The following is a 21801-nucleotide window of genomic DNA, read 5'->3' on the forward strand; positions in this document are numbered from 1 at the left end:
TGGTGCAGGCCCGGGACACAGCACCAGCCTTCAGGCAGCACAGCCCTGCAGGGCTGTCACCCTCCCTAGGGTCGGGAGCATGGCCCTGGCCTGCTCACCCGTCCTAGCTGGGCTCTGAGGCCCCACGGCAGGGCAGGTAGCCCGATGGAGAGGTGCTTGGTGGCTCCACTTATTTGGCAGGCCAGGATCTGACAGCTGAGGGTGCATGGGAAGGGACCAATTGGGACATGGAGATGGCTCTTTCTGAGTGGCAACATCAGATCCACAAAAAAAAAATCCCAGACATTTCCTCTTATTTGAAAAATCTGCCTGGACAGAGATCGGTAGACTAAAAAAGAGGTCATGTCTGGGACGACCTGGACATATGGTAACCCTAATCATACCTGCTCAGAGCTGTGTGGTGTCCCATGGAGGCAATCAGGCAGGAGCAGCATATATTACACCCGTCTGGGCTGTATTGTACATTACCTTAATAGTGCTGGATGTTTATCAAAACTGGGCCTAAACAAGAATTCCATCAACTCCAAATGGGCCCTGAATTCACGTACCTAACCACCTTTTCCACTCACATTGGCCAATGCGTTACAAAAGATTGTAATATCTGGCTGCAGAAACATTTCCTAATGCCGTCTAATCCATCCTGTAAGGTGTGTGCAGAACAGTATATCAAGACCATGACGATGCACTAAAGAAAATCCTAGAATGCCCCCATATTAAACAGGGACAAGATCAATTTTTTAAAATCTACTTAAAAGTCTTTGGACATGTATTTTCAAACAAGAGTCATCTCATATCCTTCGAAAATCAAAACAATAAAGCATATAGTCTTACTGAACAATTGCAGATATTAAGTCATTTTAGGCATGAATAGTTATTGATCATGCTGCCTTCCTAATTTTGCAAGTGTAAGTGCTCCCCTTCAGGATCTTATGAAATATTATACAAAATCTGTATGGGCAAAAGCACAGTCTGAAGCAGGTGATGTCATCATATGTAGCCTTGATGAACATATGAGATGTTGTCCTTCAACCCTTCCTTTAATAGAAGACTGACTGAAGCCCTCTGTCAAGGTTCCTTCCCCACTCTGAACTCTAGGGTACAGATGTGGGGACCTGCATGAAAACCCCCTAAGCTTATTTTTACCAGCTTAGGTTAAAACTTCCCTAAGGTACAAACTATTTTACCTTTTGCCCTTGGACTTTATTGCTGCCACCACCAAGCGTCTAACAAATATATAACAGGGAAAGAGCCTGCTTGGAAACGTCTTTCCCCTCAAAATCCTCCCCAAACCTTACACCCCCTTTCCTGGGGAAGGCTTGATAAAAATCCTCACCAATTTGCATAGGTGAACACAGATCCAAACCCTCGGATCTTAAGAACAATGAAAAAGCAATCAGGTTCTTAAAAGAAGAATTTTAATTGAAGAAAAAAAGTAAAAGAATCACCTCTGTAAAGTCAGGATGGTAAATACCTTACAGGGTAATCAGATTCAAAACAGAGAATCCCTCTAGGCAAAACCTTAAGTTACAAAAAGACACAAAAACAGGAATATACATTCCATTCAGCACAGCTTAGTGTATCAGCCATTTAAACAAAACAGAATCTAACGCATATTTAGCTAGATTACTTACTAAGTTCTAAGACTCCATTCCTTTTCTCTTCCCGGCAAAAGCATCACACAGACAGAGAGAGCCTTTGTTTCTCCCCCCACTCCAGCTTTGAAAGTATCTTGTCTCCTCATTGGTCATTTTGGTCAGGTGCCAGCGAGGTTATCCTAGCTTCTTAACCCTTTACAGGTGAAAGGGTTTTTCCTCTGGCCAGGATGGATTTTAAAGGTGTTTACCCTTCCCTTTATATTTATGACAGGTTTCAGCGTAGCAGCCGTGTTAGTCTGTATTCGCAAAAAGAAAAGGAGTACTTGTGGCACCTTAGAGACTAACAAATTTATTTGAGCATAAGCTTTCGATGAAGTGAGCTGTAGCTCACGAAAGCTTATGCTCAGATAAATTCATTAGTCTCTAAAGTGCCACAAGTACTCCTTTTCTTTATACACAAGTAGTAATACACAGAACTGGAAAGACTAACTCTGCTGACTGTATCTCCAAACATCCCTTAAAAACAAACCCATCACCTGCTGATGAGCACATTAATCATATCTCTATCAAAACAACTCTGAAACCTCTAGCCAAAAAGGACATTGCTGATATGTTGTTAACAGAACCTGCACTGACTGCTGCAAGACGGTTCATAAGACAAAATGATTGGTGATCTGCAGAGCATTTTCAAAATAACATAATTTTGTTTCAAAACCACAGACCAAAATTTACCATGCATGAATCTACCTAAGGTACTTATATGGCCTCCATTACCATCTCAACACCTCACAAGTCTTTACTGTATTTATCACAACACTACTGTGAGGAAGGGACATTACTATTATCCCTATTTTACAGCTGGGGCACAGACAAAGTGACTTGTCTAAAGTCATACAGAAAGTCTGTGACAGAGCAGATAACTGAACTCAGGTCTCAGAAGTGTTAGGCTAGCATCTTAACTACTAGACTATTCTTCCTTTTTGTTCAGCTACAGAAACGGAAGGTGATATTACTAATAGCGCAGAGGCAGCAGCCTATTGAAACAGCAAATGATAATTACTTGGGCATTTTTAAAACAAAGTCGATCTTTGACAGAAGAGGTATAGTATCCAAGAACCATCCAACATTGAGACAATCACACTGAAATATGTGAGGACTGTTAACTAGTGGAACATGGAAAATTAATTAGTACCACAAGCAAGCAAATGTCTGAGCTACCAAAATTGTAATGCCTGCACTAGAAAAATTATTCACAAACAAAATCGAAACATACAATGGGCCTGCATTTCAAGGTCAAAACTTCCATTGGCTTACGCAACATTTTACTCTTCTGCACCAAAGAATAACCCTATTTGAACTCTGACAACTGGAATCGTTGAGAGATTTGCGCTTAATATGGGTAAACAAAACTACCAAAGTTTCTAAGATACCCAGGTCTTTGGGGCAGGGACTTTTTCTTTATATCTATATAGCACTTAGCAATCTGTGTGTGCTATATACATTGTGAAACCTCTATGAGAAACTATCTTTATTGGGCTACCTCCTCTAGGGGAAGACTGCCCTTAAATGTCCTGAGTATAGTTCTCCTCCACCTTTATCAAAAAGCCTCCTTTGTTAAGAAAATGATTTTTGTCAGCCTTTTGAGTGGTCCTCTAACACTGTAAATAAATAAAAAGCACTGATCCAATTCCTTTGACAATTCAATGGAGCCGTCTCATCTTTGGGATCAGTTAAGATTGCTTGGATAAATAATAAATACCTGGGTTTAGGGCACTTTTAGGTACTTATATCATTACAGAGCACATCTATATACAGTAGGCAAGAAGCAGTTACTCAAGTTGGAATCTGTTCAGGACATGGGGACTTATAAACCAACTTTTGCAAAAAGTGCTGAGAGTTCTTTAAAGACTACAAATGGTCATGACTGAATTTCTCATCTGAAAATGTACCGGGCTGGTACATTGATTCACTAGTGATTCTGAGGGGTGAGCACCCCTTGCCAGCTTATTAGCACCACTTTCTGAAACACTTATCCAAATGCTGACCGGTTCTGATCCTACTTAATGAGATCTGATGCACCCAAAGGTGATGCACCCAAAGACTGATGTGATATGACTGCAGGATATCTCGTGGTAAGTTTAGAATCATAGAATCTCAAGGTTGGAAGGGACCTCAGGAGGTCATCTAGTCCAACCCCCTGCTCAAAGCAGGACTAATCCCCAATTTTTGCCCCAGATCCCTAAATGGCCCCCTGAATGATTGAACTCACAACCCTGGGTTTAGCAGGCCAATGCTCAAACCTCTATCTTGAGTCACAATGTCCAGATGAGGTCATGGAATGCTTGAGAAGAAATGAAAGAGGGGCCTTGCAAAAACTTGCCACATGACCCAGGCAGCCCCAGTGACTGGGAAATGATCTTCCTATTCAGAAACAGTATAAATCAAGATTACAAATCGTATAGATGACACCCTTGCTCCTGGAGGTTTTCTGTGATTGACAATTAGAGTCGAGTGGCTGTGGCAGGGGTTTTGTGTGAGGAGGTCATAGGGTGTCAGACAGAGATGACTGTAAACTACTAATTCGCAGAGGAGAAAAAGCAAAGTAACAAGCAGCACTCTCAGAGTGGTGACAAGGACACGCAACATGGAACATGAATTTTCTGACTCAGAGGAGGATGAAGGTGGGATTTTTAGTTAATAAATTGTTTTTAAAATAAACTAAGGAAAACCACCACAGGTGTTACCACTGCTATAAGAGGGCTCCATATGCATGTAAGGCTCACACGCCACACCCAAACTGGGCAATTAGGTAGCCATTAGTGAAAAATTGAGCCTGCTGAAATAAACCGGGATGTATAGTGCATATACACTCAGGTAAAAACATAGCAGCTGCCATACCGGAGCAAACCGTTGGCCTGTGTTAGGGGTGGGCAAACTTTTTGGCTCGAGGGCCAAATCAGGGTTGCAAAACTGTACAGAGCCAGGTAGGGAAAGCTGTGCCTCCCCAAACAGCCTGGCCCCCTCCCCCTCCCTGCCCCCTGACTGCCCACCTCAGAACCCCCAACCCATCCAACCCCCCCTGCTCCTTGTCCCCTAACTGCCCCCAGGACCCAAACCCCTATCCAACCCCCCCTTCTCCCTGTCCCCTGATTACCCCGACCCCTATCCACACCCCTACCCCCTGACAGCCCCCCCATGACTCCCACCCCCTATCCAACCGCCCTCTGCTCCTCATCCCCTGACTGCCCCCCACCCCTAACTGCCCCTGGGATCCCACCCCCCTGCTCCCTGTCCCCTCACTGCCCCCCCCCCACTCCTATCCACACCCCCGCCTCCTGACAGGCCCCCCGGGACTCCCACTCCCAACCCTCCCTGTTCCCCATCTCCTGCCTACTCCCCGCCCCAGAACCTCAGCCGCATCCAACCGCCTTCTGCTCCCTGATTGCCCCCTTACCATGCTGCTCAGAGCAGCAACAGCACACCAGCTGGCCGGAGCCAGCTGCACTCCCTGTGCTGCCCAGTAGGAGCGGCTGGCCAGAACGTCGCTGCGGGGAGGGGCCGGGGGCAAGCCTCCCCAGCTGGGAGCTCAAGGACCGGGCAGGACAGTCCTGCAGGCTGTAGTTTGCCCACCTCTGTCCTATCTAGTCTGGGATCTTGCTTCCAGCTGTGGTCAAGATCTGATCTTTCAGAAGAAAATAAAAAGCTCTATAATAGGTCTGGGGAAGAGCCAGATCTTAGGAGGTACTGAGCACCCTCAACTACCATTGACTTCAATAACTTATGTTCTTATGTAGGGTGCTCAATGCCTTGCAGGATTAGACCCTAGTTGTGCAGTTGCTGTCACTGAATGTGACATGGCAGGGATGGGGGATAGAATACTTTTCTGAGCCTCCTGTTAGCCATCATACCTATACTCTGAAGCACTAAGGTCTGTATCCCTTTGTAGTGTTATGACCCAAACTCTTAACGGAGTATAGTTGCTCCCATTTAATTTATTCAGTAAGATCTCACTTGGATGATTTTTGACCATAGTATAATGAAGTTTTGACTTTATAAAGCTTTATTGTAAAAATTCACTTTATTTAAAATGTACAAGTAATTGAGCCATTGTTACTATAAACCAAGATTAAATAGTTATGGAAGCGCCAAGCATTTATACTAACACCTATAAACTTTCCATACAGATATTAAATAAATCTTATTCATAAACTGTATTTGTGACCTTTTAAAGTTCCCTTTGTGTTTGGTCAACATCTTATAATTATCTGTGTATGTATTCTATTCAAATTAAAAAAAAACAGTAACTATATATTTTAAAATCGACTTGATCCTCCTGTAAGGCTGTCTGTCATTTTTTCCATTGGAAGCATTTTACATACTTTATTTCCTATACCACTAATGTTGGGGGATCTGTATTTTTCTAAAAGTGAACTATCATACATCTGGTGCTAGTAGTAATCATGTTATTCATAGATGCACAGATTCTAAGGCTGGAAAGATCCACTAAATCCACTCTAACCTCCTTATAGATGCCATAGAAATTTCCAAAATAATTCCTGTTTGAACTAGAGCAGATCTGAAAAACAGTCAATCTTGCTTTAAAAATTGCCAGTGACAGAGAATCTACCACAACCCTTGGTAAATTGTTCAAGTGTGTAGTTACCCTCACTATTAAAAACTTACCTTATTTCCAGTCTGAATTTGTCTAGTTTCAATTTCCAGCCATTGGATCTTGTTTGTCTGCTAGATTAACGAGACCATTATCAAATATTTGTTCTCCAGGTAGGTACTTGTAGACTGTGACTAAGGTACTCCGTAGCCTTCTCTTTGTTAAACTCAAACAGCTCAATCTATTTAACTTATCACTATATGGCATGTTTTCCAATCCTTTAATGATTCTTCGGCTCTTCTCTGAACCCTCTCCAGTTCATCAACATGTTTCTTGAAGTGTGGACACCAAAACAGGACACAATATTTCAACAGTGCTGGCACGAGCGCTAAATATAGATGTAAAAATAACCTCGCTACTCCTACTCAAGATTCCGGTGTTTATGCACCCAAGGATCAAAGGGTCCTTCCCCAATTCAAGAGTCTCTTTTGGGCTGTAACATAATAAAATCACTATGGGTAGCCTAACTTTAATTATTTTGAAAATTTTATTTTCTGCTTTTGCGTTCAAAATACTATTCTATCCAGGCATTCCCACCATAACATACAGAACTGTCCCTATTCCTCCAAATCCTCTCCAGCATTTAGGACTTCCTTTTTTATATATTTTCTTTAGCTTAAATGGAGTGAGGTATCATTGATAAAGTATTCTGCAATAATTGTCCTTAAGGGTTACACAATTAGATGAAGTTTTGACCTCTCTCAGGATATTTTCCCATTGTTGCAAAGTTATATCCATTTTTAGATCTTTTCCCATTAAGGTAGTCTTGCTTTCCAGGTCCATCAGTAACAATTCGTTGTACCATACAGAGATCTGGCCCTCTAAGGTGGTCTTTCCTGTAATTAATGTTTCTATCCTCTTGAGATATAAGCTTCTTATATGGGTTTTGATATAATGCTTTAGTTGCAATAAGTCAAACTGTTATATTAATATTCCTTGTCAGTTTTTTGATCATATTAATTTCCATAGTTTATCATTACAGAATACCCAGTCCGTGGTTGTATACATTTTTTCCTGACATATAGTCTACATTGGATTTGATAACTCTGGTTAAAATTCTGGATTGTTTCTGATGGGTGTAAACAGGGAGAGGAAGAGGCTACTTCTTATCTGTGTCAGATTCCATATCCAAAGTGATGTTATATATTGTTTCCCTGGTGTGTATGTCTTAATTTGAGGTACAAAAATCAATACACTACATTTATATTTAAAATCCTGTTTGAGTTCCATCCAATGTACTAGGCTGACAGTGATTTTAATTGAGCTGCCCAATAATAGTTTGGTAAATTTGGTACTACCAATCCCCCTTGCAGATCTGCTCTATTAAGAGTTCTCATTTAAAGTTTGGAGTTTACTGTCCCACACAAAGTTAATAATTTGTTTGAATTGCCTCCAGTTATTTTTGGTATCCATACTGGTAGGGCCTGAAATAGCAAATGAAGTTTTGCTAACTAATTCATTTTTACTGCTGCTTTATGGCCAAGCTAAGCCAAATGTAGTTTTTTCCAAATCCAGCAAATCATTTTTCAGAATATGAGTAAAAATGATTTTCAATTGGCCAAGTGAGATTAAGAGAAATATTGACTCCTCCATACTTTGTTTGGATCATAAAACCACAAATGTATCTTGTAAATAATAGATTTCCCCCCGTATAATATTTCAGATTTAGTATAACTAGTTCCATAGCCTCATATCACTGAATTCATTAATTTTTTATGGAACATAAATCCTAGATTGTACTGCATATCACACCATTCTATGTTCCATCTGATTAGTTTGAATAAAATACTAGAAAAGAGCAATGTTCGATTTTGGAAGATCCTGTACTTCTAACAAAAGAAACTGCAAAGCTTGAGGTAACTATTCACTTAAAAATAATGAAATCTTTCATTTTGATAACTTAACAAGTATGTTCATTCCTTGCTAATTTCACTATTTGCAGATAAGTCTTAGTTCTACATAACTGAATGTTACTATATGTGATCACCTACTACAGTTGCTTTTCCAAAATATCAATACTCACAAACTGAACTCTTTCAGTATACTGCCTCCTAGCTCTGTACATTTAAAGTAGCATTGAAAACTAGACTATAGTTTTGTTCTTTTACCATCTGTTACAACTTTTGTATGTTGCTTTATTGCACATAATACAAATACAAGTAACTAAATCATATCATTTCATGTTTTAAAATACCAATTTCTAATTTCAACGAAGAGTTAACAAAAAAGAGGAATTGAGGACAGCCTTGTCTGGTGGTTCTTCAGAAATGAAAGTCTTTGGCGTATACCTCATTAACTTTTATTCTAGTGGAGAGAGTAATTTATCCAAATGTTTATATTGCCCATTGTTGGTAGTCATGTTTTTAGGAAAGATCACTCTACTTTCTCAAAGGCCTTCTTAGCACATAGTGATACCAGTAAATCTTTTTGTAAATCCTGTACATAAATATTTGTATCCTCCTAGTGCCTAGAAGCTCCAGTGATGGACCAGGACCCCATTGTGCTAGGTGCTGTACAAACACAGAACAAAAAGATGGTCCCTGCCTGTAGTGGGTTAGCAGTAGCCCCTCCCTCTCTGGGTCAGTGAGAGGCCACTCCGCCTCACTAGTCGCAGGGCGTTGTGCCCAGGTGGGGGAATTGCTGAGTCACTCTCGGCTTGTAGCTCTGGGCAGCAGTCCGGGTAGAGCGATAAGCCATAATCAGGGCAGTGAAGGGTCAGTGGCTTGGACCTGTACGCAGGGGCGAGTGGCAAAGAGACAGTAAGTAAGCCGAGCCCTTAATTGGGCTGGGCCAGTACAGAGTATGGGCAACAAGTCCTCTGGGCTGAGGCTGGGGTAGAGCACCCAAACAGTCCAGGGGAGCTCAGGCGGGAGTAGAGCCTAGTGCCCTCACTCGGTGGACTGTAGGCAGATGCAGGGCTGTCCTTAAGATTTATGGGGCCCTATGCAGTATTATTAAACTGGTGCCCCTATGCCTGACGGCAACCTGGCTCGCAACCTGGGGGGAGGGACGAGGCAGCAAAGGATACCAAGCCGCCCATCCCGCCTCATGGTGGTGGAGAGTCAGTGTTCCCTGCAGAGACCCCCGTACCCTCTCCCTCACGCAGAATGTGCAGCACCAACGCATTCAGCTCTGACTATGGCCCCTGCCTGAGGAGACTGCAGCGTGAGCTGGGTGTGTGGGAGCTGCTCTTACTTGCTGTCATGGGCGGTGGGTGAAGCTGCTGCTTGGGGAGACTAGCTCCCCAGCAGCCCACCTCTTCTGCCTTTGGCCCTTCCTATACTCCACCCCAGGCCCCACCCTCTTCCCACTGTCTCCCTCCTCTCTGCTCATCCCCTTCCAGCCAAATCCCTGAACCCAAATGAAGCAAATGACATGGGGCCGGGGGGAGGGGATGAGAAGAAAACCACACACCACTCTTCTGCAAATTCTTTCTAAAGAAAATGGAGAATGTTTTCTACTGCATGCCAGTTAGTGAAGACTGGCTATGCAGAAGGTACCTAATTAAAAGCACTAAACATGGGAATAAAAAAGGTCAGTCACAGGTTTTTTGATATACCCTGAAGTTAGATTTATTTGCAAAAAACTTTGTAGCAAGGGCAAGTCAGCTGTCTTGCTGACTACAGCATTAAATATTATGGAATACATGATACAGCTCTTCCCTGTTTTACGTTTTCTTAATCAGTATTTCTAAGCTGATTTTATATTTTAAATGTACTCTTAAGCCTTCATAAAGTAATCATTCCAGAGTACTACATATTTAACTCACTGAAACAGACATTTAAAATCAGTCAGAGGTTTAGTGTTCATAGCTTTTAGAAAAAAGGAACACTAATTTACTTTGTGTGTTCTCCATAACAGTAGACATGTTTATGAAATTTCACCAACTTTAAAAAATGTTTCCAAAGATTTTAGGCAGAACAAAGCATTTGATATCTTACTAAGATACTGATTTTGCTAGAGGGTTCTCTTAAAAACTAGTTCATCAAATAGTCAGAGGTAAAGACAGGGAAACTCATTTGTCCAGCTATCTGGAAGGAAAGGGGTGTTGTCCCTTTAAGGGCTCTCTCCAACAGGGGAGTGAAGAGAGAAAGGGATGGACAGAGACTTTGGAAGCAAGTTTTTTGTACTACAGTAATTAAAATTCATGTGTATTTTAGATAAGGGTGGTCTTCTGAAGGATTTATTTAAAAACTGTATGTCTGAAGATCCAAGCATTTAAGGCTAAAGATGAATACTCAGATTGTGCTTCTAAAAATCTATGCAAGGATTTTTTTAGAGATGTAATTTTATAATATTCACCAACACAAATGAAATATTTTAAAAGCAAATTTTAAACTAAGGTCCTGTAAATTAACATGTTCTGAGTAAATATTACAGTAATGCACAACTGTTTGTCAGTAAATTCAGAAACTGACAGTATATACCTGGGGGTTGGCAAATGCCTGTTAAATGGCTTCATTACCACTTGAATGCCTCTTTAACAGTTTCAATATTGTGTTAATAGGTCTGGCAGGCTGAAAAGCTTTTTCACTTTTAAGTTACTCGATCCCTGGAGGAAGACTCACCAGGCTGCAGGAAGGGTCATAACAGGGATAAGAAGAGGCAGAGGTGTGGACACTAAGACCCTGGGGTGCCCCAAATTTTCAGGTGCCCTATGCAGCTGTGTACACCTAAGGACAGCAGTTAGGTGGCAGGGGTGATGCAGGCCTACCCAACTCCACCACATCCCAGCCCAGGGCCCTAACAGTGGTGGAGGAGTCTGCCACTGGGTATCCTCCTGCAACACACTGACTGGGTTGCAGGCCAGCTCTCAACCTGACGGTTGTCTAGTTCCCCCAGGCGACTTCCTATCTCCCCATTGGGGCATACCTGGGTCTATAAGGGGATCTCTGCATTGTCCAGGTAGAAGGCCAGTAGTTGTCCCGACAATTCCTCCTTGGCATGGTAAGCGTGTGGCTTGGGCAACATTGGCCAGTCCTCAGCGCCACAGGGGTCCATGGCAATCTCCCAGTTCGGGAGCAGGCTGGAGACATCTGGCTCCTTCAGCGGCTGCAGCCCAACTGAGCTTGCAGACCCACCTTTTGTACTTCCTGTCCCATCCACTGACTTCTGGTGGGCGGGATGAGCACAGCCTCACTCCACTCACCAGGGATCTGCAAGTGCGCCCACCCCCATGGGTCAGTGGGAGGCCACTACATCACTACCCCGCCCCAGACAGCTTACCATTTAAGTAAAAATTATTCTTTTTACTTGTCTAATGTCCATGTGGCACAATTTAAAGAGGTAACAAACAAAAGAGATGGGCCTAGAATAGAATAGGCAGCGCTGAGGATGTGTAAAAGAAAGCACCTGCAAGGAGGCTGGATTCATGACTTACCATGTCTCACTCCAAGCCACAGAGACTGAAATCCCCTCTCATCACTATGGTGGAAGTACACTGATAAGGACACTGTGTCAGGAGGAAGTTTGCCATAATGCTACCCTGGCAGCACCAGTAGTCTGGATAAATGAAGGACATGAGTCTCCAGAACTGCCATCTTTTATTACATTTACTTTAATAAATAAAATAATAATAATACTTATGCTAAACAATCTGTTCCTCCAGATCTGAAGAAGAGCTCTGCATACTTGAAAGCTTGTTTCTATTGGACCAACTTCTGTTGGTGAAAGAAGATATTACCTCACCCACCTTGTCTCTTTAAAAGAGATAATATATTTAGTGCATAATAATATAATGTTCACTTTTAAAAACCCTTGCCTGTGCTTTTCTTGAACAGCACTTTAGATATACTACTAACTTCTACAGCACTGCAGGTGTGCATGGCTTTTCCTAGACAAAAGCCCCAAGGAGCTCAAGTCTGGAGCCCTTACTTTACAGGAATTACTTAGGTGGCACCGGATTGGATGCCATGTTGGACACAAAACAACAATGGATGTTATTGGGTGGTGGGAGGCCACAAGAATTAGTGTTACAAAAAGAGATTATACATTCCTCAGAGCTGGGGCTTTATCTTTATTATTATGCCTGTAGCAAGGCAATGACTCACCAGCAGGGCACCACCTGCTGGTTGTCTCAGGAATTAGCTCTTTCCAGCCTTCAGCGCACCCTCTGCAGGCTGGTGTCTCAATTGCCACTGGCATCCATATCCCTCCCAGACCCCAGTGCACTTTACCCTGGGGTTCTGCCCCAGCAGTACCCCCACACTCTGGGTCTCCCCTCCCTGGGGAACCCCCAACCCTCTAAACTCACCTTGCCTCAATGGCTACTGCCAGTCATCATCTAACCCCCACTCACTGGGGCAGACTGCAGTGTAATGAGCACTCATCATTGGCAAGGGGTTAGAACCAGCTGCCCCTGCCTATTCCCAGGCTGCCCCTCTACAGCCCCAGTACCTTTCTGGCCTTTTACCAGAGTCTGCAGCCTGGGGGTTTACCAGGCTGGAGCTCCCCAGCACTGTTCCACCTCAGGTACCTTGCTCCCAGACAGCTAACCCTTCTCACTCCAGAACTAGAGCAAGGTTCCTCCAGCTTCTGGCCCACAGCCCTCTTATAAGGGCCAGCTGTGGCCTGATTGGGGTGTGGCCCCAGCTGTGGTTGCTTCCCCCAATCAGCTTAGCTGTTCCCAGCCGCAGCCCTCTCCAGGGCTGCTTTTACTATTGGCTCTGCAGGAGTGGGGCAGCTGCCCCACTACAATGCCCAACACAGTGGATATCTGATCCTCAGAGGGCCTCAATACAAATAAATAATAACAATGAAAGGACACAAGAGAAACTATTGTATGTCTCCACCTAGTCACTTCTATGTGGTGTGTCTTTTGAGTTGTTTATAAAGGGTTTAGAGACACTTTTTTCTTTCTTTGCCCCTTCTCCTCCTTTTAAAAAACAAAGTCAGCAAATGACTCATTTGAACAAGCAAAGTCTGACAAAAGGGCTTGGGTCTTAGGTCGGGAGGTTGGGGCTGGAGGCAAACTGAGTGGAGTGAGTGAGATGCCCTGTCACCTGACGCAACTGGCAGTCATCCTCTTACATACATCTCTGGCTGGACAGCTAAACTGTGGATTCCATGTCAAGCTTTAATATTGAATGAGAAGGGACAAAATTACAGGTCAATAACCAGTCAGTAAAGGCAAGTAAGAAGTCAGAGGAAAAGGCAGCAGAGAGGTAACAGTGAAAAAAGAGAAAGATAAATAGTAAGATTACATTTCCCTCCACTTGTCAGCCAGGATTGGGTGTGGTGACATTATTCTTCTTGGCTCTTGCATGATTTTATTTCCCCCATAGGGTAGTTTTCCAATCTCTCTTTCTCCCTAATTGTAAAATAAATTATGAATTGGGGGTGAGAGAGGCTGTATCACATCCACTGGGATCAGATTACAAGTCTTGCTGCTGAGTGACAGCTCAATCCTAGTGTACAGTGGCATTCAAACCATTTCTCCTTCGCCTTACTCGAAGTACACAACTAAGTACTCTCAGACTAATAGCAAAGGCAGCACACAGGCTGAGAGAAAGCCACCCGGGAAGGAAAAGTTTAAAGTAACTGGCATGGTTTTGGCTTGAGGATTAACAAAAGGGCTAGGACACGGGGGGTGGGAAGATTTGATTGCCAGTGACTGGTAATTTCAGAAATCAGAGAGAGGGAAGATGCAGGTCACCAGAATCAGTAAACGACTAGTGTGAGAGAACAAATAGCCCTCCATAAACTTGGGCTTCCAGCTTATTGGAGAGTTTGCTCCAAAAGATGCCAAGCCATTGGGTGTCCAGGCACCTCCAACTGCTCAAGTGAGAACATCCATACACCAGTGACAGCTTCCAAGTAAGTATAATGCAGTGGAGGGATGCACATAGATTTGGGGCTGGGGAAGAAAGTACCTGAAACATTTTTAAGGGGACCCTGGGATTCAGTGAAGGGAGAAAAAGGTTCTCTCTGCAGTGTCTTGTGGGGTGTTGCATATGCATTAAGTTTGTATTCACAGAATGAAGCAGATCAATTTCATTCCAGACCAGAATGAGATGTCTGAGGGCAGCCTGTCTGTGGAATCCATGTTGCTTGCTGACCAATCCAACAGCCCAGCAGAGGAAAAGACAAGAGCAGACAGCTCTGACACAGACCTAGAGATTGAAGGTGAGCATTTGCTGGCCACACTTCCAACTAAACCCTTTCCTTCACAGTCAGTGCAGCACCTATTAACAAGAGATTAATATAAGAAGTGGAGTCCCTGAGCAGGGACCAAGGACACTGCCCTAGTAGGAATCCCAGCACCCTTCCCGTTTTCCAGCAGTTTGGGTAAGAAAAGGGTGGACTTCTCACCAAGGCCTCTGTCTCCAAACCATGCTGGTAGAGCCCCTCTTATCTTTAGTATCATTCTCTAGCTAGTGGGTTTAGCCCTTTAGCTAGTAAATGTCTGGTTAATCAAACTCTGCTCACATTTTTATATATGGCAAAGATATCTGGAGCCTAGGATCGGCACTTTGTTAATGTACTATAAATTGAAAGGAGAAAGAAAGAAAATTAAAAACCAGAAGAATCGAAGTAAAAGGAGATGTTTGCGAGAGTCCTCAAATATAACTGTCAAAAGTACTTTAACTAGAGTGGAGTTTGTGCTGAGGTTAAACCATTGCATAAATGTAGCAATACAACCTCTAAATACTGGGTTTGATGAAGAAAGTCCAAATGACAGGTTTTTACAGAAATGCAGCCATCAGCTGTCCTGGTCTGTTCTACTGCAGCTGTGTCAGCAACTTCCAGTGGCCAAGATGATGAGAACACAGAGTTTCTTTCTGCCATTTGTAAGCCAACGTGCTGTGGGTTGACCAGCCTCCTCTGGCACTATTTGCCATAGGCTTCAGTTATGATAAATAAAATAAGGCTTACTTGCCTAATGTCAGAAGTGCTTGTTTAGACCTGGAATGATTTAGTCACGTTCCAGGTTTCTGAAGTTAGATATGAGAAACCAAACAGTCAAACATAGAAGGAGTTGGTACAGGATAAGTTGTCCCAGAAACAGATGTCTTTAAGAGCAGAGATCTTATTCTTATCCTGTGGAATTCCATTTCCCTCAGCTTAGCTCAACAAGGCAAAATTAGACATAGGTCAGCCACAAAAAGCCAAGCCCATGAATCTGACATGGCCTGTTGACTGAAAGGTTGAATTTGACTCATGAATCTGAAAACATGCGGAGTGAGGGTCTCATGAACACAAAAAGCACAAGTGACTTCTTGGCTCTCTGCAAGCCTGGCAACTCTTGGGCTGTCCCAGTCTCCCCCATCATCACAGTTGAGGGGGAGAGAACGTTTCACATGATCCTAATCTTTCCTTCCATCAAATTGCAAGGCCAGCGCTGAGCAAAAGGGAGAAATGCACAGAGATTCTTACTAGCTTGACTCTTCGGGGGAGGCGGGGGGGTTTGCTTGGCTCATGTCTTCTAGCCCTTCCTCATGAGGTAACCTATGGACCCCAGCAAGGAATCAACCAGTTCCCTCTGCAGGTGAAGAAATAGCTGCAGTGATGGGGGGAAGAGAGATGGGACACTGAGTACACTGCTCACAAGCCTCCTTTGTTTCTGTAGATACCGAGAGGTCCTTTGCAACCATAAAGGGTGCAGAGCTATATTTAGAGGCTTGCAAACTGGTGGGAGTGGTGCCTGTCTCTTACTTCATTCGGAACATAGAGGAGCCTTACATGAACCTGAACCATCATGGTCTAGGACCCAAGGGTGCCAAAGCCATTGCCATCACACTGGTGGTGAGTACCTGATCAAGGATGGAAGTAGTGTCAACTCAAAGCCAACAGGTATACTGGGCCTCTCCAAATTTTGGAGGCTATTATTTAGTGTGGGGGGGAGGGGTGGGTAAAGCTACTTTATCCTTGTAGGAGCCCTGAGAAACCCTACCATTTCTAACCCTCTACACAGAACATAAGAACCACCATACTGGGTCAGACCAATGGTCCATTTAGCCCAGTATCCTGTCTTCCTACAGAGGCCAATGCCAGGTGTGTAAGAGGGAATGAACAGAACAGGCAATCATCAAGTGATCCATCCCCTGTCATCCACTCCCAGCTTCTGGCAATCAGAGGCTAGGGACACTCAGAGCATGGTGTTGCATTTCTGACCATCCTCGCTAATAGCCTTTGATGGACCTATCCTCCATGAACTTATCTAAATCTTTTTTTAACCTATTATAGTTTTGGCCTTTACAACATCCCCTGACAATGAGTTCCACAGGTTGACTGTGTGTTGTGTAGAGAAGTACTTTCTTTTGTTTGTTTTAAACCAGCTCCCTATTAATTTCATTGGGTGACCCCAGAAATTTCTTGTGTTATGTGAAGGAATACATAACATTTCTTTATTCACTTTCTCCACACCTGTCATGATTTTATAGGCCTCAACCATATCCCCTCTTAGTCATCTCTTTTCCAAGCTGAAAAGTCCCAGTCTTTTTAATCTCTTCCCATATGGAAGCTGTTCCATACCCCTAACCATTTTTGTTGCCCTTCTCTGTACCTTTTCCAATTCTAATATATATTTTTTGAGATGGGGCAACCAGATCTACATGCAGTATTCAAGATGTGAGCTTACCATGGATTTATATAGTGGCATTATGATGTTTTCAGTCTTATTATCTATTCCTTTCCTAATGGTTCCTAACATTCCGTTAGCTTTTTTGACTGCTGCTGCATTTTGAGCAGATGTTTTCAAAGAACTATCCACAATGACTTCAAAATCTCTTTCTTGAGTGGTAATAGCTAATTTTTAGAGCCCATCATTTTGTATGTATGGTTGGGATTATGTTTTCCAATGTGCATTACTTTGTATTTATCAACACTGAATTTCATCTGCCATTTTGTTACCCAGTCAGCCAGTTTTGTGAGATCCCTTTGTAGCTCTGCTTTAGACTTAACTATCTTGAGTAATTTTGTACCATCTGTAAATTTTGCCCCCTCACAGTTTACCCCTTTTCCCAGATCATTTATAAATATGTTGAACAGTACTTGTCCCAATACAGGCCCCTGGGGGACATCACTACTTACATCTCTCCATTCGGAAAACTGACCATTTATTATTACCATTTGTTTCGTATTGTTTAACCAGTTGCTGATCCACGAGAGGACCTTCCCTCTTATCCCATGACATCTTACTGTGCTTAAGAGCCTTTGGTGAGGGAACTTGTCAAAGGCTTTCTGAAAGTCTAAGTACACTATACCCACTGGATCACCCTTGTCTGCATGTTTGCTGACCCCCTCAAAGAATTCTAATAGATTGATGAGGCATGATTTCCCTTTACAAAAGCCATGTTGACTCTTCCCCAACAACTCGTGTTCATCTATGTATCTGATCATTCTGTTCTTTACTATAGTTTCAACCAGTTTTCCTGGTACTGAAGTTAGGCTTATTGGCCTGTAATTGCCAGGATTGCCTCTGGAGACTTTTTTAAAAATTGGTGTGCAGTTAGCTATCCTCCACTCATCTGGTACAGAATATGATTTAAGTGATAGGTTACATATTATAGTTAGTAGTTCTGCAATTTCATATTGGAGTTCCTTCAGAACTCTTGGGTGAATACCATCTGGCCCTGGTGACTTATTACTGTTTAATTTATCAATTTAATTTATCAAAGCTGTTGCAGCCACTAAGCTTCCAATCAAAAGAAGGAACCTCTTTGCTGACTGTAGAAGGGTCCTACAGGCCCCCTCAGGGCCTGATTTTCCAGCACTCCTACCCCCTACAAGCCCAGGAAGTAAGACAGCAAGATTGATACCCCAACCCTGGCTCTCTGCTAACCACTGGGCAGACCCAGGGAGCCTAAGATTGAGACTGGGAATTGAACCTGATTCTCCTATAACAGCAGTGCAGAGCATGAATCACTTGGCAGCTACACCACTTAACCAAGTCTCTTTCATGTCCCAACACCCTCAGCCCCAGCTCTGCCCTTTTTCACTGACCACAGTTATGTTAGGCACAGTTTCTGCAGTGCCTTATATGGGAGGTATACAGGGACTATGTAAATTACACGGAGGACATTGCCCATTTCACTAACATTCCAGCAATTCTCTGTCTCTCTCTGTCTTGTTTGGGCTGTTTTAGTCCAACACAACCATCACTCATCTGGAGCTGGAAGATAACTGGATCCTGGCTGAAGGAGTCACGTGTCTGGTACAGATGCTACGAGAGAACTGCTACATTCAAGAGCTGGTATCCAATTTTCTTCCTAGTTCTAACACACTGGAACATGGCAACATAGGAGACATACAAGCTCCCACCATTTGTCATCTCATCCAGTATCCTTCCTTACTGGGTCAGACCATTGATCTTTCAGGTCTCGTATCCCCACCTTGTGCTATACCAAATCGTACAGTGCATTTTTAATATAAAACAATAGTATCTGCCTTAGATTTTCTGCACAAAGTATCTGAGGAAATTTTGAATTTTCTGAGTTTCAAGAAAATCAGTTAATTAGTTGCCAAGTTCTAATTGCCTCCTCACAAAAAAATTCACATTCTGAATGTCGTAATTTTTGTGCCCCTCTAGTTTAAAAAGTACAAGCCGCAGAAAAGCAAAATAGTGAGAGCATGATGGGCTCCCCAGAGCTATGGAATTATTTAATTAATTTGCAGGAACACACAAAATGACTACCTTCTTTCTCATAAACAAATCCTTCTACAGTATGGTTAGCCAATGGAGAAAATGTTCTGTATCAGAGATTTTCATGCTCCAACAGGGTGTGTGGAAGCCCTTCTGAACAGATTAAGAGAGGAATACAAAATTACTTTTTTATATACGCTCTGAGTAATGTTTCCTGTATCCAAAATTGGGGGCATATGGAATGGATTTTGTAAGGCCTTGGGCTTTGTGCGGCATCAAAGATCTTTGACAAAGTAACTGCTGGTTCATTGAAGACCAAGACCTCAGTGAAGTTGTTGGCTCTGCAGTTTTGCTCCTATTACAAAGGAGCTGGGGTTGCACATACAAGTATCAAAATAGAAGGAAACCTCTGGTTTTAATTACTGTCTAAGAGTGATCCTGCCTGACTAGTGCCTCTGTCCTGCTGATCTTGGATTCTCTTAGCCTTTCTTGCACATTCAGCCACAAACAACACTAAAAGCAGCTTCATTCTGGGGGGTTTTCTTTTCATATACTTGATACTTCCCTTTCAGAACATCTCCAATAACCACATAGGCACAGAAGGAGCGGAAGCCATCTCCAGGATGTTCCTGGATAATATTTCTTGTCTCCGGGCTGTTCAGCTCTCAGGTGGGTCCATGCATTCTAGGAAGAGGGCAGGGGAGGAGTTTGATATGATATTTTTCACTTCTATAACTCTTCTCATCCTGAAAGCACATTATAGACTATGGGCCAGATTCTGCTCTCATGTATATGTACTCTGGTGTAAATGCAGAGTAACTGCACTGAAGTCTAGATTTATACCTATATTTATACCAAGATAAGGATCTCTAAAATACAGCCACCTCTGAGCAATTTAGGTAAGACCCTTAGTTAGGCAATGTCTGAGTGCTCTGTGAGTCCCAAAACAACACTAGAAAGGAGGTCAAAAGAAGAGAAAGTGGGGAGGTAACCTCTTTCAACCCTATTTGTTCTTCACCATTATGGGATGCCATTCCAGCCAGCCCAGGAGATTCTCCCAGACACAGTGCAATGTCACAAAGGAGACCTTTGAGCTCTGTTAACACATGCTTCTCCTCTGCAGGAAACAACTTTAGGGAGGAAACTGCCCAGTACTTCGCCGAGGCACTACTGGTGAGTAACCTGGCAGCAGCAGAGCCCTGGGCCACCCCCTCCCCAGCAGCCGTGTTGCGGAGCCCTGGGCCACTCCACCCCCAGCAGCAGCAGCAGCAGGGCCCCAGGCCGTCCCACCCCAGCAGCAGCGTGACTCCAGAGCGCCCTCCCCCCCTGCCCCCGGAGCAGCAGCATCCCCTGGAACCTCCCCCACAGCAGCAACACCTGCGGGAGCGCCCCCCTTCCCCAGCACCTAAGATTTAGTTATGGGGTATTTTTAATAAAAATCATGGGCAGGTCACAGGCCATGACTTTTTAGTTATTGCCCATGACCTGTCCATGACTTTTACTAAAAATAGCTATGACAAAATTGTAGCCTTAATTAAGGGCTCTCCCCATTTTAAAGTCCATACTTACTTGGTTTGATTCCCACCTTTTAGTACCCAGATGATTTCCTGACATAATTCTGAGGAGTGCTTGTCACTTGCTTTAGAAAGGAGACAGGCTCGGAGGACAGGGGGAAGTGTGTACCAGGTCAATGTTTTCTCAGGACAGCTGTTGGGTTCTGGCTAGGAGATGAACCTTCTGGAGTGCGTAACAGGAGTACAGAAGGGGATTTTGAGAATGCAAAGCTTTCAAGAAACATAAGTGGTATGATTTAAATCACTTTGAAAGTCACAAGTGAAAAGAAGTTTAGTGCCTTTCTCAATTTAGTCTCTATCACAAAAACCATAACACAATTTGGCTTCGCTGGACGTTTCTGCCCAGGATCTGCATTTGTAACATGAAGTGCTATAGGTCAGGAATGAGGCACATTGGTGGAGGTGGAATATGGGGACCGAACTGGAATAGCAGGGGTGTGCTGCAGAACAGGACTAGGTCCATGAACAGAGCTGTGAGAGTGAAGTTTGAACAGCATTTGTTGTTACTGGACCTAGCTGCATAAAGTCCTTCTGACTCCTCTGTTTCATGAGGAAAAAATACCATGTTAAAAGACTGACAAACCTGCTTTGTTCTGGGAATCATAATTCTCTGTCTCCGTGCTGACAAACTGCTGTGCACTAGAATAGCTGAAAGCCTATATTTCATTCTCTTCTGGGGTCTTAAGATGGCAGCTGACTGCAGCTGGATGGAAGATCTGATTCTCTCTATACCATTTCTCTCCATAGGGCAATTACCGAGTGAAGGAGCTGGACCTCAGCCACAATGAGTTCTCTGAGAAGGGAGGAGAGCATCTGGGACAGATGTTGGGTAACTCCACTCATTACTTCCACAGAGCCAGCTGGGCAGTCAGTACAGGCACCCTTTCCCTTAGAGACCTCTGGGGGCCAGCCTTGATGCAGAAGTGAATCCACCACTTTTCTTACATTTTACAGCAAGAAGGTTGTGGGGCCTGATGGCTACTGTAAAGGACTGGGAGCCAGGGCTTTAACCTTCCTGGTTGGGCCATTGATTCACCCTTAATTCCACTCACTTTGGGTGACTCTCTCAACTTCCTTGGGGCTGAGACTTCTCAATCTGCCAAAATCCAAATCTCAGGTGCTAATAGTATCACAGGGAAAGACCTTTACAAATCTCTCTCTTTCTCTTAGCATTTCTGCCTATCACAATGGCTCCTTGGCAGCAAATGTATGCTTTTTAACCACACAGTGCTCTCTTAAACTATACTGAAATCCTTTCTTTGGTCCAAATAACACTTTCATTTTCCTGATTCAGTGTTTCCACCATCATGGATTTACAGTTAAGATCAGCCCAGGTCTTTAGAAGACCGATAAATTCAATCCTGCAATGAGTGACAAGGG

General features: G+C 43.4%; 1 protein-coding gene across 1 annotated transcript in view; it reads left to right on the plus strand.

Annotated features, from left to right (window-relative positions):
* The first annotated feature begins 14273 nt into the window (after positions 1 to 14273).
* The window catches only part of LRRC74A (leucine rich repeat containing 74A), a 30709-nt gene continuing 23181 nt past the window's right edge, over positions 14274 to 21801 (plus strand). Inside the window, 6 exon segments of the mRNA XM_048855576.2 lie at positions 14274 to 14388; positions 15833 to 16008; positions 18350 to 18457; positions 19420 to 19516; positions 19971 to 20020; positions 21169 to 21250. Coding sequence (XP_048711533.1) covers positions 14277 to 14388; positions 15833 to 16008; positions 18350 to 18457; positions 19420 to 19516; positions 19971 to 20020; positions 21169 to 21250 — 625 coding nt within the window. The 5' untranslated portion in view covers positions 14274 to 14276.

Source organism: Caretta caretta, chromosome 6, assembly GCF_965140235.1.
Source record: "Caretta caretta isolate rCarCar2 chromosome 6, rCarCar1.hap1, whole genome shotgun sequence".
Lineage (NCBI taxonomy): Eukaryota > Metazoa > Chordata > Testudines > Cheloniidae > Caretta > Caretta caretta.